At 41.1% G+C, this 24,876-nt stretch overlaps 1 protein-coding gene across 6 annotated transcripts in view; it reads right to left on the reverse strand.

Moving 5' to 3' along the window:
• The window catches only part of LOC140486208 (interleukin-1 receptor accessory protein-like 1), a 1,398,735-nt gene that overhangs the window by 15,124 nt on the left and 1,358,735 nt on the right, over positions 1 to 24,876 (reverse strand). For all 6 annotated transcript variants that reach the window (XM_072585029.1, XM_072585030.1, XM_072585026.1 and 3 more), the window contains one exon: positions 3,845 to 3,988. In XM_072585029.1, the coding sequence (XP_072441130.1) occupies positions 3,845 to 3,988 (144 nt within the window). The remainder of the gene's footprint in view (positions 1 to 3,844; positions 3,989 to 24,876) is intronic.

The raw sequence follows: 24,876 nt of genomic DNA on the forward strand, positions 1-24,876 counted from the left end.
TCAAATCAATGGAAATAAAAATCAGGTGACATATAAAATAGGCTATCAACTTGCTATCACTTACATGACATTTTGCACAAAGTGAAATTTCACCCCCAATATATCTTCAATCCAAAAACAATTATATTGAATTCCCAAATGATCAACTAACTGAAAAACGAAATGAATGCACTATCTTGTTGATGCCACCTGTTCTACATTTAAATGTCAATTCTAATTGAAATAGCTAAAATGCATTATTCTTAAAGCTGCCTTCCACTAAACTTTGCCAAGACTGAATTATTATATATCAAACGGCATATAGTTCTAATTTTTACTTGAAATAGGAGCTACAACTGTTATTAAATCAATTATTTTTATATAAAACATACAAAACCTCAAATACCTAGACTGTATCCTGTTGCTCTTTTGGGATAAATCAAAATAACTTGATCAATTTATTTTAACTGATCTACCAAATGAAGAATGTATTGACATTTGCAACAAATGAATTCATCTAATGCAGAGCAAATAATCAGCAGAGACAACTGCTGCTCATACATTTAGTGAAGTGATTCACTGTTGGTTCATTGCATGCTGTGTCTCAACATGAACTCATGTTCTAATTTCCCCTCAAAAAAGCAGCTGTACTTCAGGCTTTAAGCAGGACTAAACACTGACATCTTAAATACATCTGAGCTTCAAATAATTATTTGATAGCATTTCATGCATCAGTTCATGCATCAAGTCACAATTAACTTTATGTTCGGAAAAGAATGATTTTTGTACCATTTAGTTTATTATGTTCCTCCTTGCTGCTGTTCAACATTACAACTTAGGTAGTATTTCAGTAATTGCTATTACAGAAAATGTGTTAGTGGGAAAAGAAATATAATACTTGAGGATGATAATCACTTACAATGTTTAATGATTTGTTATGCCTGGTAGTATTTATATGAAGACAACAGAAATACTAAAGTAAAGCGGTAACCATTCATTTTACTGTTCAAACAACAATTTTAACTTAAAATTCATTGGGGATATACAACAGACAATAGACAATAGGTGCATGATTAGGCCATTTGGCCCTTCAAGCCAGCACCACCATTCATTATGATCATGGCTGATCATCCACAATCAGCATCATGTTCCCTCCTTATCCCCATAAACCTCAAATCCACTATCTTTAAGAGCTTTATCCATCTCTTTCTTGAAAGCATTCAGAGACTTGACCTCCACTGCCTTCTGGGGCAGAGCATTGCATATGCTCACCACTCTGGGTGAAGAAGTTTCCTCTCAACTCTGTTCTAAATAGCTTACCCCTTATTTTTAAACTGTGTCCTCTGGTTCTGGACTCACCCATCAGCAGAAACATGCTTCCTGCCTCCGGAGTGTCCAATCCATTAATATTTTTATACATCTCAATCAGATCCCTTCTCATCCCTCTAAAGTCAAGTGTATACGTGCCCAGTCGCTCCAATTTTTCAACATATGATAGTCATGCCATTCCGGGAATTGACTTCATGAACTTACGCTGCACTCCCTCAATAGAATGTTCTTCCTCAAATTTGAAGACCAAAACTGCACTGCAAAACAATACTCCAGATGTGGTCTCACCAGGGCCCTGTAAAGTTGCAGAAGGACCTCTTTACTCAATTCCTCTTGTTATGAAGGCCAGCATGCTATTAGCTTTCTTCACTGCCTGCTGTACCTGCATGCTTGCTTTCATTGACTGACGTACAAGAACACCGAGGTCTCATTGTACTGCCCCTTTACCAAACTTGACTCCATTTAGATAGTAATCTGCCTTCCTGTTTTTGCCACCAAAGTGAATAACCACACATTTATCCACATTAAACTGCATCTGCCATGCATCCGTCCACTCACCTAGCTTGTCCAAGTTACCCTGTATTCTCATAATATCCTCCTCGTACTTCACCCTGCCACCCAGCTTTGTGTCATCAGCAAATTTGCTAATATTACTTTTAATACCTTCATCTATATCATTAATGTATATTGTAAACAGCTGTGGTCCCAGCACCGAATCTTGTGGTACCCCACTGGTTACCGCCTGCCATTCTGAAAGGGACCCATTTATCACTACTCTTTGCTTCCTGTCAGCCAGCCAATTTTCAATTAAAGTCAGTATTTTGCCCCAATACCATGTACCCTAATTTTGCTCATTAATCTCCTCTGTGTGACTTTATCAAAGGCTTTCTGAAAGTCCAGGTACACTATATCCACTGGCTTTCCCTTGTCCAACTTTAGAGTAAAGTCCTCAAAAAAATCCAGAAGATTAGTCAAGCATGATTTCCCCTTTGTAAATCCATGCTGACTTTGACCTATGCTGTTACTGCTATCCGAATGAGTTGTAATTTCATCTTTTATAATTGACTCCAGCATCTTTCCCACCACTGACGTCAGGCTAACCGGTTTATAATTCCCTGTTTACTTCCTCCTTCCTTTCTTGAAAAGTGGGACAACATTAGCCAGTCTCCAATCTGCAGGAACTGATCCTGAATTTATAGAACATTGGAAAATGATTACCAATCTGTCCACAATTTCTAGAGCCACCTTCTTAAGTACTCGGGGATGTAGACCATCAGGTCCTGGGGACTTATCAGCCTTCAGACCTAACCATTTCCTGCCTAATATAAATTCCCTTCAGTTCATCCATTACCCTAGGTCCTTCAGCCACTATTACATCTGGGAGATTGCTTGTGTCTTCCCCAGTAAAGTCAAGTCCAAAGTACCTAATCAATTCTTCTGCCATTTCTTTATTCCCCATAATAAATTCACCTATTTCTGTCTTCAAGGGCTCAATTTTAGTCTTAACCATTTTTTTTGCTTTTCACATACCTAAAAAAGTTTTTACTCTCCTCCTTTGTAATTTTGGCCAGTTTGCCTTTCTACGTCATTTTTTTCTCCAAGTATTGCCTTTTTAGTTATCCACTGTTGCTTTGTAAACATTTCCCCGTTCTCCGACTTCCTGCTCATCTTTGCTATGTTATACTTCTCTTTCATCTTTATACAGTCTTAACTTCCCTCGTCAGCCATGGCCACCCCTGCTTTCCCTCAGGATCTTTCTTCCTTTTTGGAATGAACTGATCCTGCACCTTCTGCATTATATCCAGAAATACCTGCCATTGTTGTTCCACTGTCATCCCTGCTAGGGTATTGCACCAGTAAACTTTGGCCAGCTCCTCCCTCATAGCTCCATAGTTCCCTTTGTTCAACTGCAATACTGACACTTATGATTCTCCCTTCTTCTTCTCAAATTGCAGATTAAAACTGATCACATTATGATCAGTATCTCCTAATGGCTCCTTTATTTCGAGGTCCCCGATTAAATCCGGTTCATTGCACAACACCAGATCCAGAATTGCCTTCTCCCTGGTAGGCTCCAGTACAAGCTGTTCTAAGAATCCATCTCAGAGGCACTCCACAAACTCCCTTCCTTGGCGTCCAGTACCTTCCTGATTCTCCCAGTCCACCTGCATGTTGAAATCCCTCATAACAACTTTAGTAATACCTTTGCGACAGGCCAATTTCAACTCCTTATTCAACTTATACCCTACATCCTTAATTTTATACATACATAGAATGTTTTGTAAAGTTGGTAAGATCTTCACTGCATTTACCCAAATCTTCCATCAAAGTGCCCAACATTTATATGTTCAGGTACCTTCATATTATAAATAAGAAATCAATAATACATTTATACATCTTATGCAGCTATTACAATACCACATAGAAACACTCAGAAATATCTTTTCAAAAAGGACCATTAATTCTATTGCGTTTGTGTCGAGATATGCTGTCATAAGAATCCTAACATTTCAGTGATATTGATCTCACTCCTTACCTCCATCTAGTTCATCTGCTCCAAAATGATTGCGATAAAATAGCATAATATCTATCTTATAGCATTTGTACACAATCACCAGACAGACCAGCAGCAGAAGGATAGCCCCCAATCCACCCGCAAGTTCCACAGTGTACATCAGTTCTGGGATGAAAAAAAACAAAGTCAGCAGGGTGAAATACAGAAACTAGGTATTATTTGCAAATACATTACGTATTGGATATGCATATCTTCTTACATGTGGTTATCAACTGTATTTTTCTGCTTTAAGATTTAAGTGAAATTTGGACTATTCCCATGGAAATTTTATCGAACCAATTTCCGCATTTAGCATTGAGTTAAATTCTCACCAAAGGTACATTCCTGTTTTTTTTTAGGATGTTGGACACAAAACAGCAAAGCTGCATGATAGACTTAATACTTGCCCCACAGTTTGGACTCTTAAAATTTATGCCAAACTCTCAAGTCCTTTGAATTTAATTTCTTGTGCATCACCATCCATTTTTTTAACCCCACTATTTACAGTCATTCTCTGAATTCCCTGGACTTAGTCCTTTGCAATTCCTTTTCTGAGTCTCCACCTCTCTGCCTTTTGCAATGTCTGCCTTATTTACAAAGGGCAGTTGGACCTGTGCCTCCCAGTTACTGTAATCTGTTTGATCAATTTTGGGAATTGGAAAGATTCCCTCCATACTCACCCCTCCCCTCAACTGGCCTCTTGCCTTTTTAAAACAAAATTATTTTCTATCTTCTCCCAGGAGACTGTATGGATGATGAGGAGTGGGTTAAAATGGCATGTGCTATGTTGGATAAGGAGAAAGTATCAAATCCAGCAGAAAATGGTGGATGCATCTGCGGACAATCCAGGTGCACTCAGCAAATGGACTGGAGAGAACTTTGGCTGCATGAAGGAAAGCAGTACTTTGCAGTAATCACCTTCAAGAGTAATGTTGAACTGATGTTACAGGTTATACAGCTGCTAAAAGCTCTCTTTCAGAATCATATTTCTATAACATTTCCTCACTGATCACTAGAATTACATAGGTATTGTAATATCCACTGTAGAAAATACCACTCTAGCCATTTAAAGGGATAAGTTTTTGATGGGAAAATGTAGAATGCCATTGAGCTCTTCACACAGAAACATGAGCGTTGGACGTTATCCATTTCAGGCACACTCTTAGCAATAGTGGCACAAATAATTATATTAATTTAATTACAGTAGATTTCTCTGGCTTCACCATGGATAGAATAAGTTACACCTTTAGAGAACAGTTGAATATATCTTTATGATGTTATCTATAAACTTTTCGGTGTGCAAACTGTAGCATAATGCCAATGAATTTCAAATATGTCTGCACTCCCTCAGTACCCTGCCCTATCAAGAGTTCAGAGGTCAGAGAAACATCTTGCTTTTTGGCCCCTCGAACAAAACTCATTATGGATGAGGGACAGCAATTCCCATTTACCTGATGAAATATAAAAACTTAAAATGGCACTGTTTTCACAGCTTTCTCAACTTCAGGATATTCAAAAGCACATCAGATGTCATCAAGTACATTTGAAGTACAATCACTGAAAAGGCAGCTCCCAATTTGTACACAGAAAAGTCTCACAAAAATCAATGTTTTAAATGTTGGTTGAGAAATAAATATTTGTGAGCACATTGGGGAGAACTCCCAGTTATTCTGCAAAAAGTACGATGGAATTGTTTACATTCACCTGAAAGGGCAGATTGTCTGGGTTTAATGAGTTATCTGATCAATAACACCATACATAGCTCAGCACACATTCAATAGTGATCTGGAATGTCAGTTAAGATTTTTATTTCCAAATCTCTCAAATATGATTTGAACCCCAACATTCTGCATTGGAGGCAAGTATATTACCCTTAAGCTGACTTGATTTATATTGCCTTTTCTTGTTCCTTTATGTCCTTTTGCAGCATAAGGAACTTGTCACATTTTTGTACTACTTAGTCAGGCATACTTTCAAATATTGAGTTTAATATTGATGTAGTATGGTTTGCACTGTTTTCATTGTTTCCATTTTAACAAAGAAAATGTTTTTAAAATGCCTTAACAAGAATACATTTCAGATCTGTTCCCAAACTTCTGTTCATGCTGATTTATAAAGAAAATATAATAGGGTAACTCTTCTTTCAACCTTTCCTCAATCCTGCTGAGAAAGACCAATCCTCCAAGTGCTTACTTCAGCAGCGATGAGAAACTCAGAGTGAGGAGAACTGCTGACATGAATTTACACTTTTGACTCGATTACATTGCACAGAACATTTTATGTTAATTCAACATCACTATCTTGGCAGCAATATGCCATCAGCTGGTCTAGTCTGGTTTCACACATAGATAGATTGACATTCAAATGAACTCATTCCAATCTGAGCCTAACATCCTTGCAGAATGTCTCAATTAAACTCTCGCTGAACCTAATGCACTTTCATTCTCAATTAAACCACCTTCAAAAGGCAATTTGAACGCACCATTAAGCATGTAGTATTCTGTACTGAATCTCCAAAATCACTAACTGTCAGATTTTACAGATTTATAACTTTCAACTAAAGCAAGGTAAATAGTGAAACAAATTAAAATATTTGTAAACAAGACATTAAAATTAAGCCTTTATAAGGGTGGCATGGTGGTTAGCACTGCTGCCTCACAGCATGAGACCCAGGTTCAATTCCGGGCTTGAGCGACTGTCTGTGTGGAGGTTGCACGATCTCCCCGTGTCCACGTGGGTTTCTTCCGGGTGCTCCGGTTTCCTCCCACAATCCAAAGATGTGCAGGTTAGATGAATTGGCCATGCTAAGTTGCCCATGGAGTTTAGGGATGTGTAGGTTGGTGCATCAGTCAGGGGTAAAATGTAGAATAATAAGGTAGGGGAATGGGTCTGGGTGAGTTACTCTTCAGAGAGTTGATGTGGACTTGTTGGTCTAAATGGCTGAATCCACACTGTAGGGATTCCATGATAACTTGTATTAGGAAACAACAATATTAATACAGTATAGGATATACAATATTATTGTGTTGTTGAACAGATTTTATAATTTTAGTACAATCATTATATACAAATATAAACTAACAATGTTCATTTACATCATATTTGTTATTCCAAATATTTACTCAATTATTAATGAGTAACATATTTGCACTCCTTTGCCCACATACGATTATCTAAATCATTCATCCCTTGGAAAGTTAAACACTTTACCTTCACTCATGGTATTTGTAGTTGAAATATACTCTGATTATGCTGTTGGTTAGGACAGTTGGCTCGAAGATTGGTTTGTGATGCAGAGAGGTGCCAACAGCACAGTGCTCATTTTCATACCATCTGAGGTTACCATAAAGGTGGCACCTTCTCAACCTCTCCCTTTGCCTAAGGTGTGGTGACTCTCAAGTTAAACTCAAGACCAGTTATGTCTCTCCAGTGAGAGAGCAACCCTATGAGATTATGATAAATTTCTGTTTTTGTTCTCTGATTATCCAGCTGAAAAGCTGGAAAAGCTTAGCAGGTCTGGCAGTATCTGTGGACAGATATCTGATTTAACGTTTTGGGTCCAGTGACCCTTCTTCAGAACTGATTCATTAAACATCTAATTCTTACCTAATCTCACCTCATTTATCTGCAGGTTGCTATTCTCCCTGGTACTAGTGAGAAACTAGACAGTGTCAATGTCTGTCATAAAGGTCAGAGTTTACTGCATGGCTATAGCTCACTGGCCAGCAGTTCCCAACATCTCAGTGCACACTTCATGGTCAGCGACTTCCTGTACTTACTTTCTCTACGGAGGTGCACATCTGCAGAGCATCAGTTACATCGCATCATTATGGCACATTTCACACTAGGTTATAAACAGGTCAACATTTGATTATGTACTGTGGGATTTATTAACACCTTACGCTGCAGTGCTGATGTCAGAGTAGTTGGCACATGATATCAAGTATCTATGTTATGTATTGGGATAAGATGCATGTCTGTGCTCTTAGATTACTTTGTCACGATTCAGTCACTCTGCACTTAGCTGGATCCTCACAGCATCTCTCTATTGCCTGGCCTTTTACTGCACTGCTATGTCATTCAGAACTAACAGGCTCACAATACTAACATCCTGTCTTGCCTTTCCAGCATAGACTGAAAGTCAGGCAGCTTGTTATGTTTCCCAGAATTGACCAGTCCAGTCAGTGAATGCGTTGGTGTATGACAATGTCACATCTACAGCATGTGCCTGCAGTTTATGTGTCAAGCACACTGCATGAACTCCCACCAAATGATCATGTCTGAGAATATAATGGTAGCAGCCTGGAAATCTGAAGCAAGCAGAAAGAATGCTCGAAAAACTCAGCAGGTCTGGCAGCATCCATAGAGAGGGAAACAGATTTATCATTTCAAGTCTGGAAGATTCTTCTTTTGAGTGATGTTGTCAGATCCTGCACTGTGTTCTGTTACCCTGATACACTTGCATAGTATGATCTATCTGAGTCACACAGCACTTTTCACTGTACCTCAATACAAGTGACAGTAATTAATCAAACAAATCAAATTTAAAACAAAATGCTTCTGAACTGCTAGCACTTTTGGTGGATGCTTTAGCCCTTAGTCCAGTCAGGGGATGCCACCAGTCAGTCAAGGTCACCATTCACATTCTTACATGCAACGCTGCTTTCTTTGGCTAATGTGAGGGGTCAAGATTTCAGTAATTCAATCAAACTTAAATTTTCTACTGTATTGGTACGACATGGTTTGTGCTGCATATACCTGAATAAAGGCAGAGTCGAAAGTGTAGTGCTGGAAAAGCACAGCAGGTCAGGTAGCATCTGAGGAGCAGGAGAATCGATGTTTTGGGCATAAACGCTTCATCAGGAATGAAGCTTGTTGTCTGGGAGGCTGAGAGATAAATGGGAGGGGGGTGGGGCTGGGAAGAAGGTAGCTGGGAAAGCAATGGGTCGATGGAGGTGGGGGAGAAGGTGATAGATCGGACAAGGAGGGCGGAGCGGATATAAGGGAAAGATGATGGACAGGTCAAAAGGGCGGCCTCGAGTTGGAGGCTTGGGACTGGGATGAGGTGGGGGGAGGGTAAATGAGCAAACTGGTGAAATCCAGATTAATCCTGTTTGGTTGCTGGGTCCCAAGGCAGAAGACAAGGTGTTCTTCCTCCAGGCATCGGGTGGTTAGCGTTTGGCGATGGAGGAGGCCCAAGACCTGTATGTCCTTGGTAATGGATAAAGGCTAACATGTTAAAGGTCCTCAGAGAGACAGTCAATGGGCCTCCCTGTTCGAGGTAACCGTAAGTATTGTATTGAGGACTGTTCTGAAGCCTGATTTGTGTCTGCTGCAAGTGGCACTGGTCACATTACAAAGGAGCTGTTTTGTTTCTCGATATTCCCCACACAGGAACCATCCACATTGAATCCAGCCACTGCGGATGTTAATGTAATTGTGGGCAGAGTTCAGTAAAGTTCCACAGGAATTGTAGAGGCCCAAGTGTATCGGTGAGCTCAGGACCAGCAGCTGCTGACCAGCCTCCACATGAAGAAATGGCTGCAGCAGTTCACTCAGCTTGCCAAGGAGATTCAGCATGGCAACAGCTTCCAGACCTCACTGCCATTTCAAACTGAGGATATCCCCGACTCTGTAACATAACTGCATCATCACTTACTGGAATGGGCTTGGTATTCTGAAGTGGTGGGTGGTCATCATATTCCGATGGCCAAGGTGATAGCAGCATTTAGTGGTTGCTGCCAAAGATCCACTGTAGGATCTTTCAACTCTCAACCCATAGATGTTTCAAGGCTGTTTACCCAAGCAATTTGTGCAAGATTATATCACTTCATCTTGTTTTCTCCTGGAGCCTGGTCTATAGCAAAGAAGATGGCACCAGGTAACATGGAATGCCAACATCATTGAGAACTCCCATGTACCTACTTCATTCCAAGGGCTGGGAGCCAAGGGTTACCCCGTCTGCCTGACGACTGCAGCTCTAACCTTGCCTGAGGCTGGGGGAGACATAGCACAGCCAAATCTTCAGCTAGGACCACGATGGAGCAGACGATAGGCCTCCTGAAGTTAAGATTCCGATCCCTGGATCGGTTGGGTGGCAGGGATAAGGTTATTGGTGCAGAACACTCTGGCTAGGGTTGCTGTGTGCTGTGCACTCTTGCGTGCTGTATTTTGGAACAGACAAAAGAGGGATACGATCAATGTTGAAGAGCTGGGAGAACAGCAACAGTCTTCCAAGGAGAAAGGTGAGGACCTTCCTTCTCATCATTAACATCCTGAGGGCTCAGGTGTGGCAGGCAGGAAAAACATTCTGGAAACTCTAAAGTGTCCTGACAGGGGAGTGTGGAGGGAAGCTGTGCTTGTGTCACTCCTTCTCTCTCACTGTCTCCTTGAGAGAAAGGATCACCTACAGTAAGGCCCAAGTGCCCTCATTCCCATGTTGCCTTGCTGCAGATGCCAAACACCAATGGCTAATATGGTACACTGCAGTTCTGTGTACATCTCCAACAGCCACTGTTCTGATGGACCTAGCCTTCCATGGAAACATTCAAAGGTATATGAGCTGGAGCCAGAATGGAGCCCTTCATTAGGAAGGGCTTATGCCCAGAACATCGATTCTCCTGCTCCTTGGATGCTGCCTGACCTGCTGTGCTTTTCCAGCACCACATTCCCGACTCTGATCCCCAGCATCTACATTCCTCAATTTTTCCTGGAGCCAGGTTGGTACTGATAACACCTTCAACCTTTGAGCTTTGACAAACTTGCTTGCTGCTCCTATGTCTATTTGTGCATTTGTTGGTGCCCTGGAGGGTTCTTCCTTGGCAAGTTGGAATGACATGCCAGTGATTTGCTCACCAGAATGGGCTCCCAAGTCTAATCGAGCTAAAGTATCTGAGTTGGTGGAGGGTGCAGGAAACACTCTTCTTGGTGCATGCTCTGAGGCATCTTTGGTTTCCTTCTTGGAGATGGAGGAAGAGATGTTGAACGTAGGGAGGGGCTGCTGACATGAAGGTAGAGACAGTACGGATGTTATTGGAGCCTGCAGAACACAAGAGGGGGTTGCACAGCAGGGGCAGAGATTTGAGCATGTTAAAAATGCACAGACAGCAGTGGAAATAGGGAAGCAGCACTGCACAACGCAATGAAGCCTACTTGGTTGCTGGGAATGTGGAGGTCCTGGCATCCCTACATGAGGGCTCACAATCCTCTCCTGCTAAATCCAGGAACTTCTCCTTGTCGGGGGTAAGAAGATGAATGCCAATCTCTCTGCTACCTGCCTTTCAGCCCTATCATGGGTTATTTTCTCAGCAGATGGAGTGAAATGAAAGTAGCTGGTATTACAGTTAGTGCTGACGGAAGTGGAGGAAAGGTGGTGAGTTGTCCTGAATGAGTAAGATGTGCAGAGGGACAGAAGGACTTTTTTTATGGAGGGGGGATTGGGACCCTTTGAGTGGGAAATGTTTCACGCAATTTTGAGACTGGTCATAGTGAGCCTTGGTGGGCTGGGTTAGAGTGAGTGAGAGATAGAGAGAAGAAGGTCTCAATGGAGTGCAGAAAGTCATTAAGCTTCTCAAGAAATCACTGCGTGTTCCCTCGGACCGTTGACACCGCATTGTCTCTGGTGGTGTCTCCAGACCAGAGTGGCAAGGTCTCGTGCCGTGATAGTCTGCTCTGACAGTCCTGGGGAAAAGGAGTGATCTTCCTTCCCACTGCCCCATCCACCTCACAGGTTCAAAAATGTCTCTCTCAGACATGGCCTTTCCACATGTGCAACACCACACTAAGGGCAGTTCCTGGCTTGCAGTGTTTGAAATTGTGAGTGGCTGGTATTTAAACATATGCAGAAACAGCTTGAATGTCAGAAGGTGTCAGCACCAGTGAGCAGTCCTGCCTCTGCAGAGAGCAAGACTGCGGGAGACTTGCCGCATGAAGGAAGGGTGCATAAATAATAAGGTGAGCAGCGGACAGTTGCATTAGGAAAATCACCAGGGCTCACTGAGGGGAGCCTTCGTGAAACTCCCCCAAAACATGAGAAAACTCAGCCCTAAAGTGTTTCTAATAACATGTGATAGAAATACTTCAGGATGTACTCCAAAGCCATAAATACATGCACACTTTAAAAAAGAAAATTGAAAATATGTACCCACTGGTTTATTGTTTTCATTTAAGTACTTTGTTGCAAACAGCACAAGTGTAACAAATGCTTCAGGTGAACGTAATCCTTCAGAATGGGGGAATTGTTTGTACGTGTGTAATTCAATTATAATTTTGGTTCATAATTTTCCGATGTGGCACCTGGGTTGATGATGGAGGCCCTAAGTCACTGGTATATCATCAACTAATTGCTGAAAGATTCATCTTCACAATTGGGTCCATACCTTAGCCTTTCAATCAAATATTTTAGAGTACAATGATGGAGTGTGTGGCGTGGTGTTTAAACAGAGTAGCGTGAAAGAATAAGGCTGTATGTGTGGGCGAGAGTTAGCCATGCCAGCCACTTGATGTGGGGAGAAGGCTTCATGGTTGCTGTGTCATGATGTTGCTGGGCAGGGGAAATACTGGATTGCCAACACTTGTCCAGGTTCATGGCAGCCTTTCAAAGATGGCACGGTCACAGTGGTACCTATGTTTTAGCCAACTGGTGATTTATTTGGAGAATGGCACTTGATAAGATGGAGGTGGAATTGGACAAAACAGGTTTTATAGAGGTTGAGAAGGTAATTAGTGAGGCTCATCTATAAAAGATAGCAAGAAAATTCACCAGGCCTCGTAGATGGAATCCCTCCAAAAATCTTGATGCAACTTGGACACAGCCACTTGGGGTGGCATGATGGCTCAGCGGTTAGCACTGCTGTCTCACAGCGCCAGGGACCCGGATTCAATTCCAGCCTTGGGCAACTGTCTGTGTGGAGTTTGCACATTCTCCCCCATCTGCGTGAGTTTCCTCTGGGTGCTCTGGTTTACTTCCACCGTCCAAAGATGTGCAGGTCAGGTGAATTGGTCATGCTAAATTTCCCATAGAGTTAGGTGCATTAGTCAGAGGGAATGGGACTGGGTGGGTTACTCTTTGGAGGGTCGGTGTGGACTAGTTGAGCCAAAAGGCCTGTTTCCACACTATAGGGAATCTAATCTAAAAGCTAAGATTAAATCATTAGTCTTTCTTGCAAGAAAGGATCTTACAAGCATCATACCAACTTTATTAGTGATAGGGAAGATAATATAAATTAACATACTACAACTCTTTTAACATATTGCATTCAGGCAATGTGCTGAGAATTCCATTTCTTCAGCATCACAGAGCAGAGACATGGCCATCAGCTCTAATATGACAGTTCTGTTTATATCGGGCTTGCTGTCAGTGCTCCCATGGGAAAAGAAGACAAGGCCTGTTTGCTAATGAATCTTTTCAACAACTAAGAACATTCATTTAGTGGTGTACACTGAAAACATAATTTTGTGACCAAAAATGGAAAAAGCAGCTCAACTACAATGTACCTGCAGGAATGATCCTTTAACACATGACTTGCAGCTAATGAGTCATCCAGCTGGCATAATTTATGACAAAACATAATAATGTTCATATCTGAAGTACAGGTCTTTCTGTTAAAAGATGTGTTTCGTCAACGTGAATTCACTGTAACGTGATTGACGAATTGGGGACACTGCTTCTATGGCGCAAATTTTTAAAGTGTGTGTCGCCTGTAATGTGATTACATTGCCTACACTTTAAACACTGTTTCTAAAGTGTGAGGTTTCTATTACGCTACCATTGCATTATAAAAGAACTGACTGTACCTAAATTTTGAAGGGAAATAGATCAAAAGAGAAAAACTCCATTTTGCTCCTGGACAAATTGGGAAACATGACAGGGCAAACTGTATTCCTTTTTTCTTCAAGTATGCCAGGTTTTGGTTTACAGATTGTATTTCTCTATGAGCAGATGTTTGGTGGTGGGGAGATTGCTATCAGAACAAAGGTAACTTGCAGGGTAGGATTTAAGAAAGAAATCCACCTCATGCAATAAAGCACTATTGCAGGAAAACCACAAAATTCGAAAAGCACATTATTTGTGAAAAGGAAAAGTAGAAACAAAAACAGAATTTGCTGGAAAAGCTCAGCAGATATGGCAGCATCATGGAGTTCTGAGGAAGGGTCATCGGACCCGAAATGTTAATTCTGGTTTCTCTTCACAGATGCTGCCAGACCTGCTGAGCTTCTCCAGCAACTTCTGCTTTTGTTTCTGATTTACAGCATCTGCAGTTCTTTAAGTTATTAAAAGGAAAAGCAGGACTGATTAGGGATCAGAAGGAAATTTATACTTAGAGGCAAGAGCTAAGACTAATGTGTTAAATAAATATGAAGCAGAAACTGCCAGGCCATGGTGACAGAAGAGGAAACTCAGTCACTAGAGGGATTTCAAATTGCTGAGGAGGTGAGTTGGATAGATTGTTTGTAGTTATCGTTAATAAATCACCAGACCAGATGAGGTGCATCCAGGATACAAACAAAGTGAGAGTGGAAATTGTAGAACATTCAAACATAAAAATTAAGAGCAGGAATAGGCCATTCAGTGTCTCAATTCTGGATTAGTGGTGCTGGAAGAGCACAGCAGTTCAGGCAGCATCCAACGAGCAGCGAAATCGACGTTTCGGGCAAGAGCCCTTCATCAGGAATAAAGGCAGTGAGCCTGAAGCGTGGAGAGATAAGCTAGAGGAGGGTGGGGGTGGGGAGAGAGTAGCATGGAGTACAATGGGTCTCCTCCCCCACTCACCCATTGTACTCTATGCTACTCTCTCCCCACCCCCACCCTCCTCTAGCTTATCTCTCCATTCTTCAGGCTCACTGCCTTTATTCCTGATGAAGGGCTCTTGCCCGAAACGTCGATTTCGCTGCTCGTTGGATGCTGCCTGAACTGCTGTGCTCTTCCAGCACCACTAGTCCAGAATTTGGTTTCCAGCATCTGCAGTTATTGTTTTTATCTCATTCGGTGTCTCAAGCCCATCCCACTACTCAACAAGATCACAGTTGATCTCTCCCAGCTTCAAGTCCTCTTTGATGCCACCTTCTTATAGCCCTCAGCTCCTCAATACATCACAAATTTGCCTCCTCTTTAAATACTTTGTGGTCTCTGGGCTGGAGATTTCCAGACATGTACTCCACCTTGAGAGGAGAAATCCCTTTGCATCTCAGTTTTAAATGAGTGCCCCCTTATTCTGTAACTGTTTCTCCTAGTTTGGGATTCTGCCACTAATGTGGAAATATCTTCTCAGTATCAATTCTGTCAAGCCTCTTCTATATTTCTGGTCTAGAAATTATAAACTAAACTCCTTACACTGAGGTAACCTATTTATTAACAATTCCTAACCATCTCATTCCTTCAGGAGAAACTGTTATAACATTTAACTTCAACCAAGAATTCTATAATCTGAAAATAAAAGGGCTTTTCCAGCTATGGGCAGTTTCACGAAGTTAAAAAAATATCCATGATGGAAACAAATGCACTACATTGTTTACTTTATTGTAAAAGCTCTCTCAATATAAATAAATTCCCATCAGCCTTCAACAAATATAACTTACTGTTTTTCTTTTGCAAATTCTGGTTCAGAAAGCCTTACATGTTAATCATTAGACTTGGAAACCATTTTCTACATTCATCAAGTTTTATAACTACAGCTTCTGTGGTTCTTCCAAACTCTTATGAGATTCTTCTAAACTCTTATGAATAAAAGCGTCACTAGTTATGTCTTTTTTAATTAAAAAAGAAGGCCTATTAAGACCCTCTGTCTTCTTGTGTTAATGAATCTATCATCAATCTATGGTGATAGACTATGGCCATACAGTGAGTTCCTTTCTTTTGCAAGTACCTTGCAGGTGGCAACTAATTGAATGTCTTCCTGAAATCCAAATGCACTACATTAGGGAAGGTGGTGGAGAAATCGCAATATCCCTGGACTAGCAATCCAGAATCCCAAGCCAATATACTGGTGACATGAGTTTGAATCCTACATGGTAGTTTTTAGTTATATTTATAAAAATTACCAGGAATAAGGAGCTGACCAAATTGAAACCATGTAACCATTATCAATTATTGTAAAAACCCATCCAGTTCCCTAGTATCCTTTACATAGAAAATAGGTGCAAGAGTAGGTCATTATCCCATTAGCCTTGAGAACTATATCTAATTTGTTCTTGAATATGTTCAATGTTTGGCCTCAACTGCTTTCTGTGGTCGAGAATGCCACAAGCTCACACTTGCTGGGTGAAGGAAGGAAATCTGCCATCCCTAATGTGTCCTGGCCTACATGTGACTCCAGACGCACAGCAATGAGGTTGGTTCTTAACTGTCCACAAGGCATTAAAGGATGGGCAATAAATACTGGCCCAGGCAGAAATGCCCATATCTTGTGAATGAATAAAACTAACTACCACTTCCTTTCTGCCAACTTTATATTCTATCCTCAAAATAAATATATTCTCTGGCAAATTTGTCAAACACGATTATCATTCACAAAACCATGTTGACTCTGTTTGATTCCATTAAATTCTAAATATATTTTCTGAATGGGCAGCTATTCTTTCCCCTAAGAATGGACTCTAGTATTTTCCCAACAACAGATGACACCCTGATTAGCCTATTGATTTCTGCCTTCTATCTCCTTCTTTTCTTGAACATTGGGATCACATGAGCAGTTTTCTGAAAGTAAGCCTTGTGATCAGTGGATGAATGATGTAACCATGTGGACTTGGTTTACTTCTTTACCAAAGGTAAACAATTTGTGGCCATAGTATTTTGATTTCAGGCTGCGATTGGCTTGCTGGCTCAGATATTTGTTTTGGACTTTATGAGGTGATCTTTCACTGAAACACAAACAAGCAATGCTGCGCATTTGGTTTAAATTTTTAAAAGCCATATGTTTACTACACAAAAAATGACGAAGAAATAGAAATAACCAAAGTATTTACAGTTGACACAAATTTCAAGATTCCAAAATAGAGTGAAATAGAATCCTATTAATTTCAACTGCACGTCTTTATAGAACTTCCACCAAGGAGAGTTCCATTTCTTATTATATCTGTTGCACTAACTTAATTGGTGCACCAACTGAGCCTCTTCTTTGAGCTTTCGTACAACTGAGCTTAAGCATTCTCAGCTTCAAATAACCCCTTAATGGGTTTTAATCAAACACGCCTGGTCTGGAAATTTCAATCTAAGCTCCTATTTATTAACAATTCCTAACTATCACATTCCTTCAGGAGAAACTGTTATGCACATCTATCTAGCTTCAACCAAGAATTCTGTAAAGTGAAAACAAAAGGGCTTTCCAAGCCACAGGCAGTCTTCTTAAGCCAAAGAACATTGCTGATTGAAACAAATGCACAACACTGTTTACTTTCTTTGCTCATTAAAAACTTTCCCAAAGAAACAAATTCCCATTAGCATCCAAAAATTGTACCCCACATGCTATTTTCTTTTTAACAAACTCAGAAAGCCTTACAAGTTATTGGATTTGAAATCCTGAAACACATTCAGTTTGATCCAATTAACCACTGAAAAATAAACCATCTTCCATATTCAGCTTGTTTTAACAACAGCTTCATTGGATCAACTTATAAGTGAGAATGCAAAATTCAGCATCAACTATATCTTTCATGGAAGAATCTTCTAAAGCTATGGGAGTACTGAGCTCTGATGAATGACTTGGAAGACTTACATTAAGAACCTAATGATTATTGTTTAAAACTAATCATTTACAAAAAGACCTGCCGCTAATTGATAATATTACGGCGCTTACAGGTTGCAGATGGTCCTCAAGTTAGAAACAGTAGGACACGTACCCTACAATTCCAAGCAAATTACATGCAGCTGATTACGTCAGTGAAATCTCCGCAAGTAGCAAGACAATATTTAGTTTACAACGGAGGCAAATAGATTCTGCATTGAAATTGTTGGTAATGTTTGTCCACAGTGTAAACCACTTTCCTAACTGTGCAAAATTACAAGACTTACCCAAGAAGAACTCATCAACCAGGATTTTAAAAATAAAAAATTCTTTGCAGAATACTGATAACTTCAAAGTTAAGATTTATGACTTCAAAAACTGCAATTACCAGGAGCAGAACTTGCTTTGAGATGTTGGAGGTTGATCATAATTGGTAATTTGCTCCAACGGGCAGTGGTTTTAGTAGTAACCTGGGGCTCTTCCACTCTCTCTGCTTTCCTTTTTTTCCTCCTGACTTTATTTTTCTTGAAGATTTTGTTTCTACTTACCTTCTGACAAACGACTGGTGAAGAGCTTCATCCACAGGGAGACTATTGGCAGCAGTGGCTTGAGAGACTGCTTGAGCAGTGTCATCTTTATGGGCCCATGTTCTAGTGTCAGTGGTGAGGTGACGGCTTCAGAGATGGCTGGCTGGTGATGGAAGGATGTTTCAGAGGCTGCTGTTGTGGTGAAGGCGGTGTGGTCCATTCCTCATTGCCATTGTGGCCACGTTCTGGTGGGCCCCATGAAGTGATGCTCTGTGTCAGCATCTTTGGCGGGGTGGTGGGTCTGGCCCGAGATTCTAACAGCCTGGGTTGGTGGTGACTTCAGCGGGAGGTGGTCATAATGGTCAGGCCCAGGATTTCATGTCTCCGGATTCAGCGGCTTTCATATCGGCTTTCTGCAACGGTGGAAAATGTGGATCCTGTCTTGCCCTCAAAGTTGGGCTTTGTCTTAAGTTTTAAATTTTGCTTTACATATAATTTCTGTTATTAATATAGATGTCAGAGTATGACAACTTAAGCCGTAAAAATACAAGTGATAAATTACCACAAATACGGTAAAGGTGGCTCAGTGGTTAGCACTGCTGCCTCACAGCGCCAGGGACCCAGGTTCGATTCCAGCCTCGGGTGATTGTCTGTGTGGAGTTTGCACATTCTCCCCGTGTCTGCGTGGGTTTCCTCCCACAGTCCAAAGTTGTGCAGGTTAGGTGAATTAGTCATGCTAAATTGCCCGGAGAGTTAGGTGCATAGTTAGGGGGAGTGGGTCTGGGTGGGTTACTCTTCGGAAGGTCGGTGTGGACTAGTTGGGCTGAAGGGTCTGTTTCCACATTGTAGGTAAGCTAATCATCAACAATACATGATGCAATTTACATGTGCTGTCCTGACCTTATTTTTACAACTGTTAACCTAAAGCATGAGTGAAAGTGGGAAGTTACTGTAGGTGATGTATAACAAATTAATATTAACCCATTGCTTTTGAAATAACAGAAGGATTTGATAAAAATGAGTTCAAATGTTTGTATGACAATATTGTTAGCAGCAAGTTGGAAATGATTACCAATTTAAGTGTTTCTATAAACATTTTTACAATTGTCGATGTAATTATTCCTTTAACATCTGTAAGAACTTTATCAGCAACTGCTCTTTTTGTGCCTTGTTGTAACTTAAATTTCTTTGTAGAGTTTAAGGAAACCATTTCATTGGCAATGAACAGTAATATGATATAAAATCACAACAGTTACAACAGTGAGCTGGCCAACCCACATTCTGAAACGTAATAATACATAATGATCTTGCACTACTGATTGCTACCCATTTGGGAAAGGGGCAGATACAATCTGCAGAAATTGGTTATGGACTACAGAAACTCTATCTTGATTACTTATCACTGAGAAGTGACAAGGCTTCCCATCATTCTGCAACATATCGTTCATCAAACAAACAGAGTGCTCAGCAGGACAAATTATCACCATTTGTCAATGCCATGATCTTGAGTTTAAACAGAAAAGGTCGCCCTTGTTACAAAACTAAACAAAAATGAAGAAGTTCCATACATTTAAATGATGGATTGTAGTCATTCTCAAATAGCTAAATGCCTGAGGAAATGTTGCCCACAGTATAAATGCAGCCACATTCCATCTGTCGGGTAACAGCTATGTCCTCAGTGGCATCACTTATCCTGTTATAAGAAAACATGTATCTGATCATTGCCTTCTATTGCCCAACAGCCTGATTAAGCAACAGTTGCGCAAAGGGAAAGAGTATTATTAAATCAATGGTAACAGCAGTGATATTACAATCAGCCAGTCAGAAATGGGAACAGTAAATGAAGTACTTGAATGCAAGTATGCATGTAACATTTGTAATAATTTTTATAGGCGGAAGAAATGATCTGTTTACTGACCACAACACAGTTTAGGGTATAGAGGGCATTGATTCAACAGTATTAGTTATTTCTTCAGTCACACCATAATTTTCAACATTCAAAACTACATGAAAATAATTTCTGGTTTGTCAAGGACACAATGTTTTCAAATGTGCTGTTCGGTAGTAAAATACACGACAGTCATTGTCATTACTTGTAACCTTCCAGCCATGAAGTACAGCACATTTATTAGCAGATGAATTCCAGAAGTGCAGTTCATATTCAATAAAATAAATTCTTTCAAAAAATTTGAACTGCACATAAAAGTAATTTATTCTTTAACATGTATATAATCTGATGCACAAAGATGCAAAGTACACAATATAAAACACTGAAGCAGGGAAGGCATATTTTTTTCCAACGCAAACATTAAATGGTACATTAGGACAAAGAGAACCATTAGGACCATTAGCCTTCTCATTATTTCTATAGCAAAATCCAGCTGTGGTGTTTCTGCCACTGCAAGAAAATCTGGATGTTTGTCTCTGTTATAATACCTAAGGGACCTTACCCCTCTTTCATTCTTTGAATTTTTTTATTGTTGCTTTTTCAGGATAACATCAATATATCCAAGATCCTGAATCTTTCTTTCAGCACTCAAATGGGCTAGTGTGAGATAATTTCTGTAACTAAAATGTACTTAATTACAGATATGAACTGCAGCAGAGGTGGCTCTGAGAAGGCATGGGATGAATCACTGAAAAAAACACATACTCTGTCACCCAACAGCTACACTGTCACTTGCTCTCAAAGTTAAAATAGGACAGGTGTACTAGACTGTGGAGTATAAAAGTAATGAGTGAGATTCTAATGTAATGTGCTTGACCATACAGGAATTTGTCTCTCTAATTGCCTACTGTCTGCAAATTCAAAGAAAGAAATCCTTTTCATTTGATATAATTTGGGGGCACACATTACCACAAATGTAGTCAATATCCCCCACTCTCTGAAGAATCCTGTGACTATACAAAAATTGATACATTCAACCTTCTCATTTATCTGCCAAGGATCACAGTCAAATTGTATTAACTGAGCTACCTTGGTAAGTTATTTGTGACTTGATTTATGGAATTATGCACATGGAATTAATGATCTGGCAGAAATCTCCAGTGGTTGCTTGAAATGAGTCATAGCACATAAGTTCTGTCATGTTGTGACCTTCTCAAGCACCATGAAGATAATCATTGAAAAGTCTAATGGTCTGACTGCAGCAGTGAACAGAGCTCTTCCAAAGCTTCGGGGCTGAATTAAAGTCTCCTGAAACATAACGCATGAGAGCCTGCCTAGACCAACCTATCCTGCTGTAGGCCACCCAACATTGCCTCCTGCTGATCCTTTAGCACTTCTTTCTCCAAGAAAATCAATGTGTGATGGGAATTCCAGAAAGAACTGCACTTTTCAGTACCACTAATATATTTTCAAATTTGCCCTCAGACCAATGCTCTGCAAAGGGGATTAGGTGGAGAACTTGCACATAATTCAAAGAAAAAAAAAACTAATCTGTTGCAAGAAGTAGAAAACTGTCAGGTCAGTTGAACCATAACAAATAAGTTTTCAGAAGTTCCAATGAACCCTAACCAGCTGGTTCTTGGCAGAATGTGGGAGATAAGGGTCATTACTAGTGTCCCTGCTGACTTCATCTGCGGGAAGTGCACTCAACTCCAGCTCTTCACAGACAGCATTAGGGAACTAGAGCTGGAGCTGGATGGATGAACTTCGGATCATTCGGGAGGCTGAGGGGTGAGAGATAGGAGTTATAGGGAGGTAGTCACACCGACATTATAGCATAAAGGTAGCAGGGTGACTGTCAGGAGAGGCAAAGGAAATAGGAAGACCGTGCAGAGACCCTCTGTGGCTGTTTCCCTCAATAATAAGTATACCATTCTGGATATGTTGGGGGGAGGACCTACTAGGGGAAAGCCACAGCAGCAAGGTTTCTGGCACTGAGCCTGATGATGTGGCTCAGAAAGGAAGAGGGGAGAATAAGAGAGATATAGCAATAGGAGATTCAATCGTGAGAGGAACAGACAGGGAGATTCTGGGGTCGCGAGTGAGACTCCCGGATGGGATGTTGCCTTCAGGGTGTCAGGGTCAGGGATGTCTCAGATCGACTCTATAGGATTCTTGAGGAGAAAGTACAGCCAGAAGCCATGGTACACATCAGTACCAATGAAATAGGTAGGGAAAGGGAGGACGATCTGAAAAGAAAACATAGGGAGTTAGATTGGAAGCTGGAAGGCAGGATGAGCAGAGTAGTAATCTCAAGATTGCTACTGGTGCCACTGGCTAGTGAGGCAAGGAATAGAGAGTGAATGCAGATGAACACATGGCTGCAGGGCTGGTGTAGGAGGGAGGGCTTCAGATATGTGCATCACTGGGATACCTTTTGGGAAAGGTGGGATCTGTACAAGGAGGATGCATTGCACCTGAACAGGAAAGGCATCAATATCCTGCCAGGAGATTTGCTAGAACTCTTTGGAAGGGTTTAAACTAGATTGGCAGGATGGTGGGAACCTGAGCTACAGAGCAGATGGAGTAGATACTGAACAGCCAGATACAGCGTGCAGAACATCTGTGAAGAGGGATAAGCACTTGAATGGGCAAAGGTGCAGTCAGTGTAATTGGTTGACGTGTGTCTATTTTAATGCAAGAGGTATCAGGAATGAAGGTGATGAACTTAGAGTATGGACGAGTACTTGGAACTATGATGTTGTGGCCATTATGGAGTCTTGGAATTCACAGGGGCAGGAATGTCTGTTGGATGTGCCAGGGTTTGGATCTTTCAAAAGCAATGGGGGAGAGGTAAAAGAGGCGGAGGAGTGGCATTAGTAATCAGGGATAGCATCACAGCTCAGAAAGAGAGATCATCAAGGAGGGTTTGTCCACAGAGTCATTATGAGTAGAAGTCAGAAACAGGAAAGGAGCAGTCACTTTATTGGGAGTTTCTACAGAACCCCAATAGCAACAGAGGCACAGAGGAGCAGATTGGGAGGCAGATTTTGGAAAGATGCAGAAGTATGTTGTCATAGGTGATTTTAACTTCCCTAATGTTGATTGAAACCTCCATTGCTCAAATAGCTTGGATAGAGCAGTTTTTATCAGATATGTCCAGGAAAAGTTCCTGACACAATATGCAGATAGGCCAACTATAGGGGAGGCCATATTTGATTTTGTGCTTGGCAATGAACCAGGCCAGGTGTCAGATCTCTAGGTGGGATAGCATTTCGGTGATAGTGATCACAACTCACTGGCCTTTACTATACTCATGGAGGGGGATTGAAGCAGATGGTATGGGATAGTATTTAATTGAGGGAGGGGGAATTACAATGCCACTAGGTCGGAACTGGGGTGTCTAAATTAGGAACACTCAGGTAATTCTCAGGTAAATGCATGATAGAAACGTGGAGGTTGTTTAGGAAGCACCTGCTGATAGTGCTGGACAGGTTTGTCCCACTGAGGCAAGGAAGGGACAGTAGGGTGAAGGAACCTTGGGTGTTTGGGATGTGAAACTTCTAGTCAAGATGAAGAAGGAAGCTTACTTCAGGTTGAGGAGGCAATGATCAGACAGGGCTTTACAGGGTTACCAGGTAACCAGGAAGGAACTGAAGAATAGAGTTAGGAGAGCTAGAAGGGGGCATGAAAAACCTTTAGCTGGTAGGATTAAGGAAAACCCCAAGGCATTCTTCACTTATGTGAGGAGCAAGAGGATGGCCAGAGTGAGGGTATGGCCAATCAGGGATAGTGGGGGGAAATTGAACCTGGCATCGGAGGAGGTAGGGGACATCCTCAATGAATACTTTGCTTCAGTATCCATTACTGATAGGGAACAACGTTTCTGAAACAGCGTGAAACAGACTGATATGCTCAAATAGGTTGATTTTAAGAAGGAGGATGTGCTGAAAGTTTTGAAAAACGTAAGGACAGATAAATCCACTGGGCCAGACAGGATATATCTTAAGTTACTACAGGAAGGAGGGAAGAGATTGCTGTGCCTTTGGCGATGATCATTGCATCCTCACTGTCCACTGGAGTGGCAAATGTTATTCCTTGTTCAAGGGAATTCCAGACTAGTCAGTTTTACATGTGTGGTGGGTAAAGTATTGGAGAGGATTTTGAGAGACAGGTTTTATGATTACTTGGAAAACCATAGTTTGATTAGAAATAGTCAGCATGGGTTTGTGAGGTGCAGGTCATGCTTCACAAACCTTACTGAATTCTCTGAGGATGTGACAAAACAGTTTAATGAAGGTAGAGCAATGAATGTGGTGAACATGGATTTTAGTAAGGCATTTGATAAGGTTCCTCATGGTATGCTCATTCAGAAAGTAAGGAAGCATGGGATATGGGTAAATCTGTCTGTCTGGATACAGAATTGGCTGGCCTATAGAAAACAGAGGGTATTAATAGATATTCAGCCTGGAGCTTGGTGACCAGTGGTGTTCCACAGGGGTTGGTTCAGGGACCTCTGCTCTTGTAATTTTTACAAATGACTTGGATGAGGAAGTGGAAGGATGGGTTAGCAAGTTTGCTGATGACACAAAGGTTGGTGGAGTTGTGGATAATGTGGAGGGCTGTTTTAGGTTGCAATGGGACATTGACAGGGTGTACAAATAGGCTGATAAGTAGCAGATGGAGTTCAACCTGGAAAAGTGTGAAGTCATTCACTTTGCAAGGCCAAATTTAAATGCAGAATACAGGGTTAAAGGTAGGATTCTTGGCAGTGTGTAGAAATAGAGGGATCTTAGGGTCCGTGTCCATAGATCTCTCAAAGTTGCCACCGAAGTTGATAGGGTTGTTAAGAAGGCGTATGGTGATTTGTTTTTCAAT

The sequence above is a fragment of the Chiloscyllium punctatum genome, chromosome 15 (assembly GCF_047496795.1).
Source record: "Chiloscyllium punctatum isolate Juve2018m chromosome 15, sChiPun1.3, whole genome shotgun sequence".
NCBI classification, from domain to species: domain Eukaryota; kingdom Metazoa; phylum Chordata; class Chondrichthyes; order Orectolobiformes; family Hemiscylliidae; genus Chiloscyllium; species Chiloscyllium punctatum.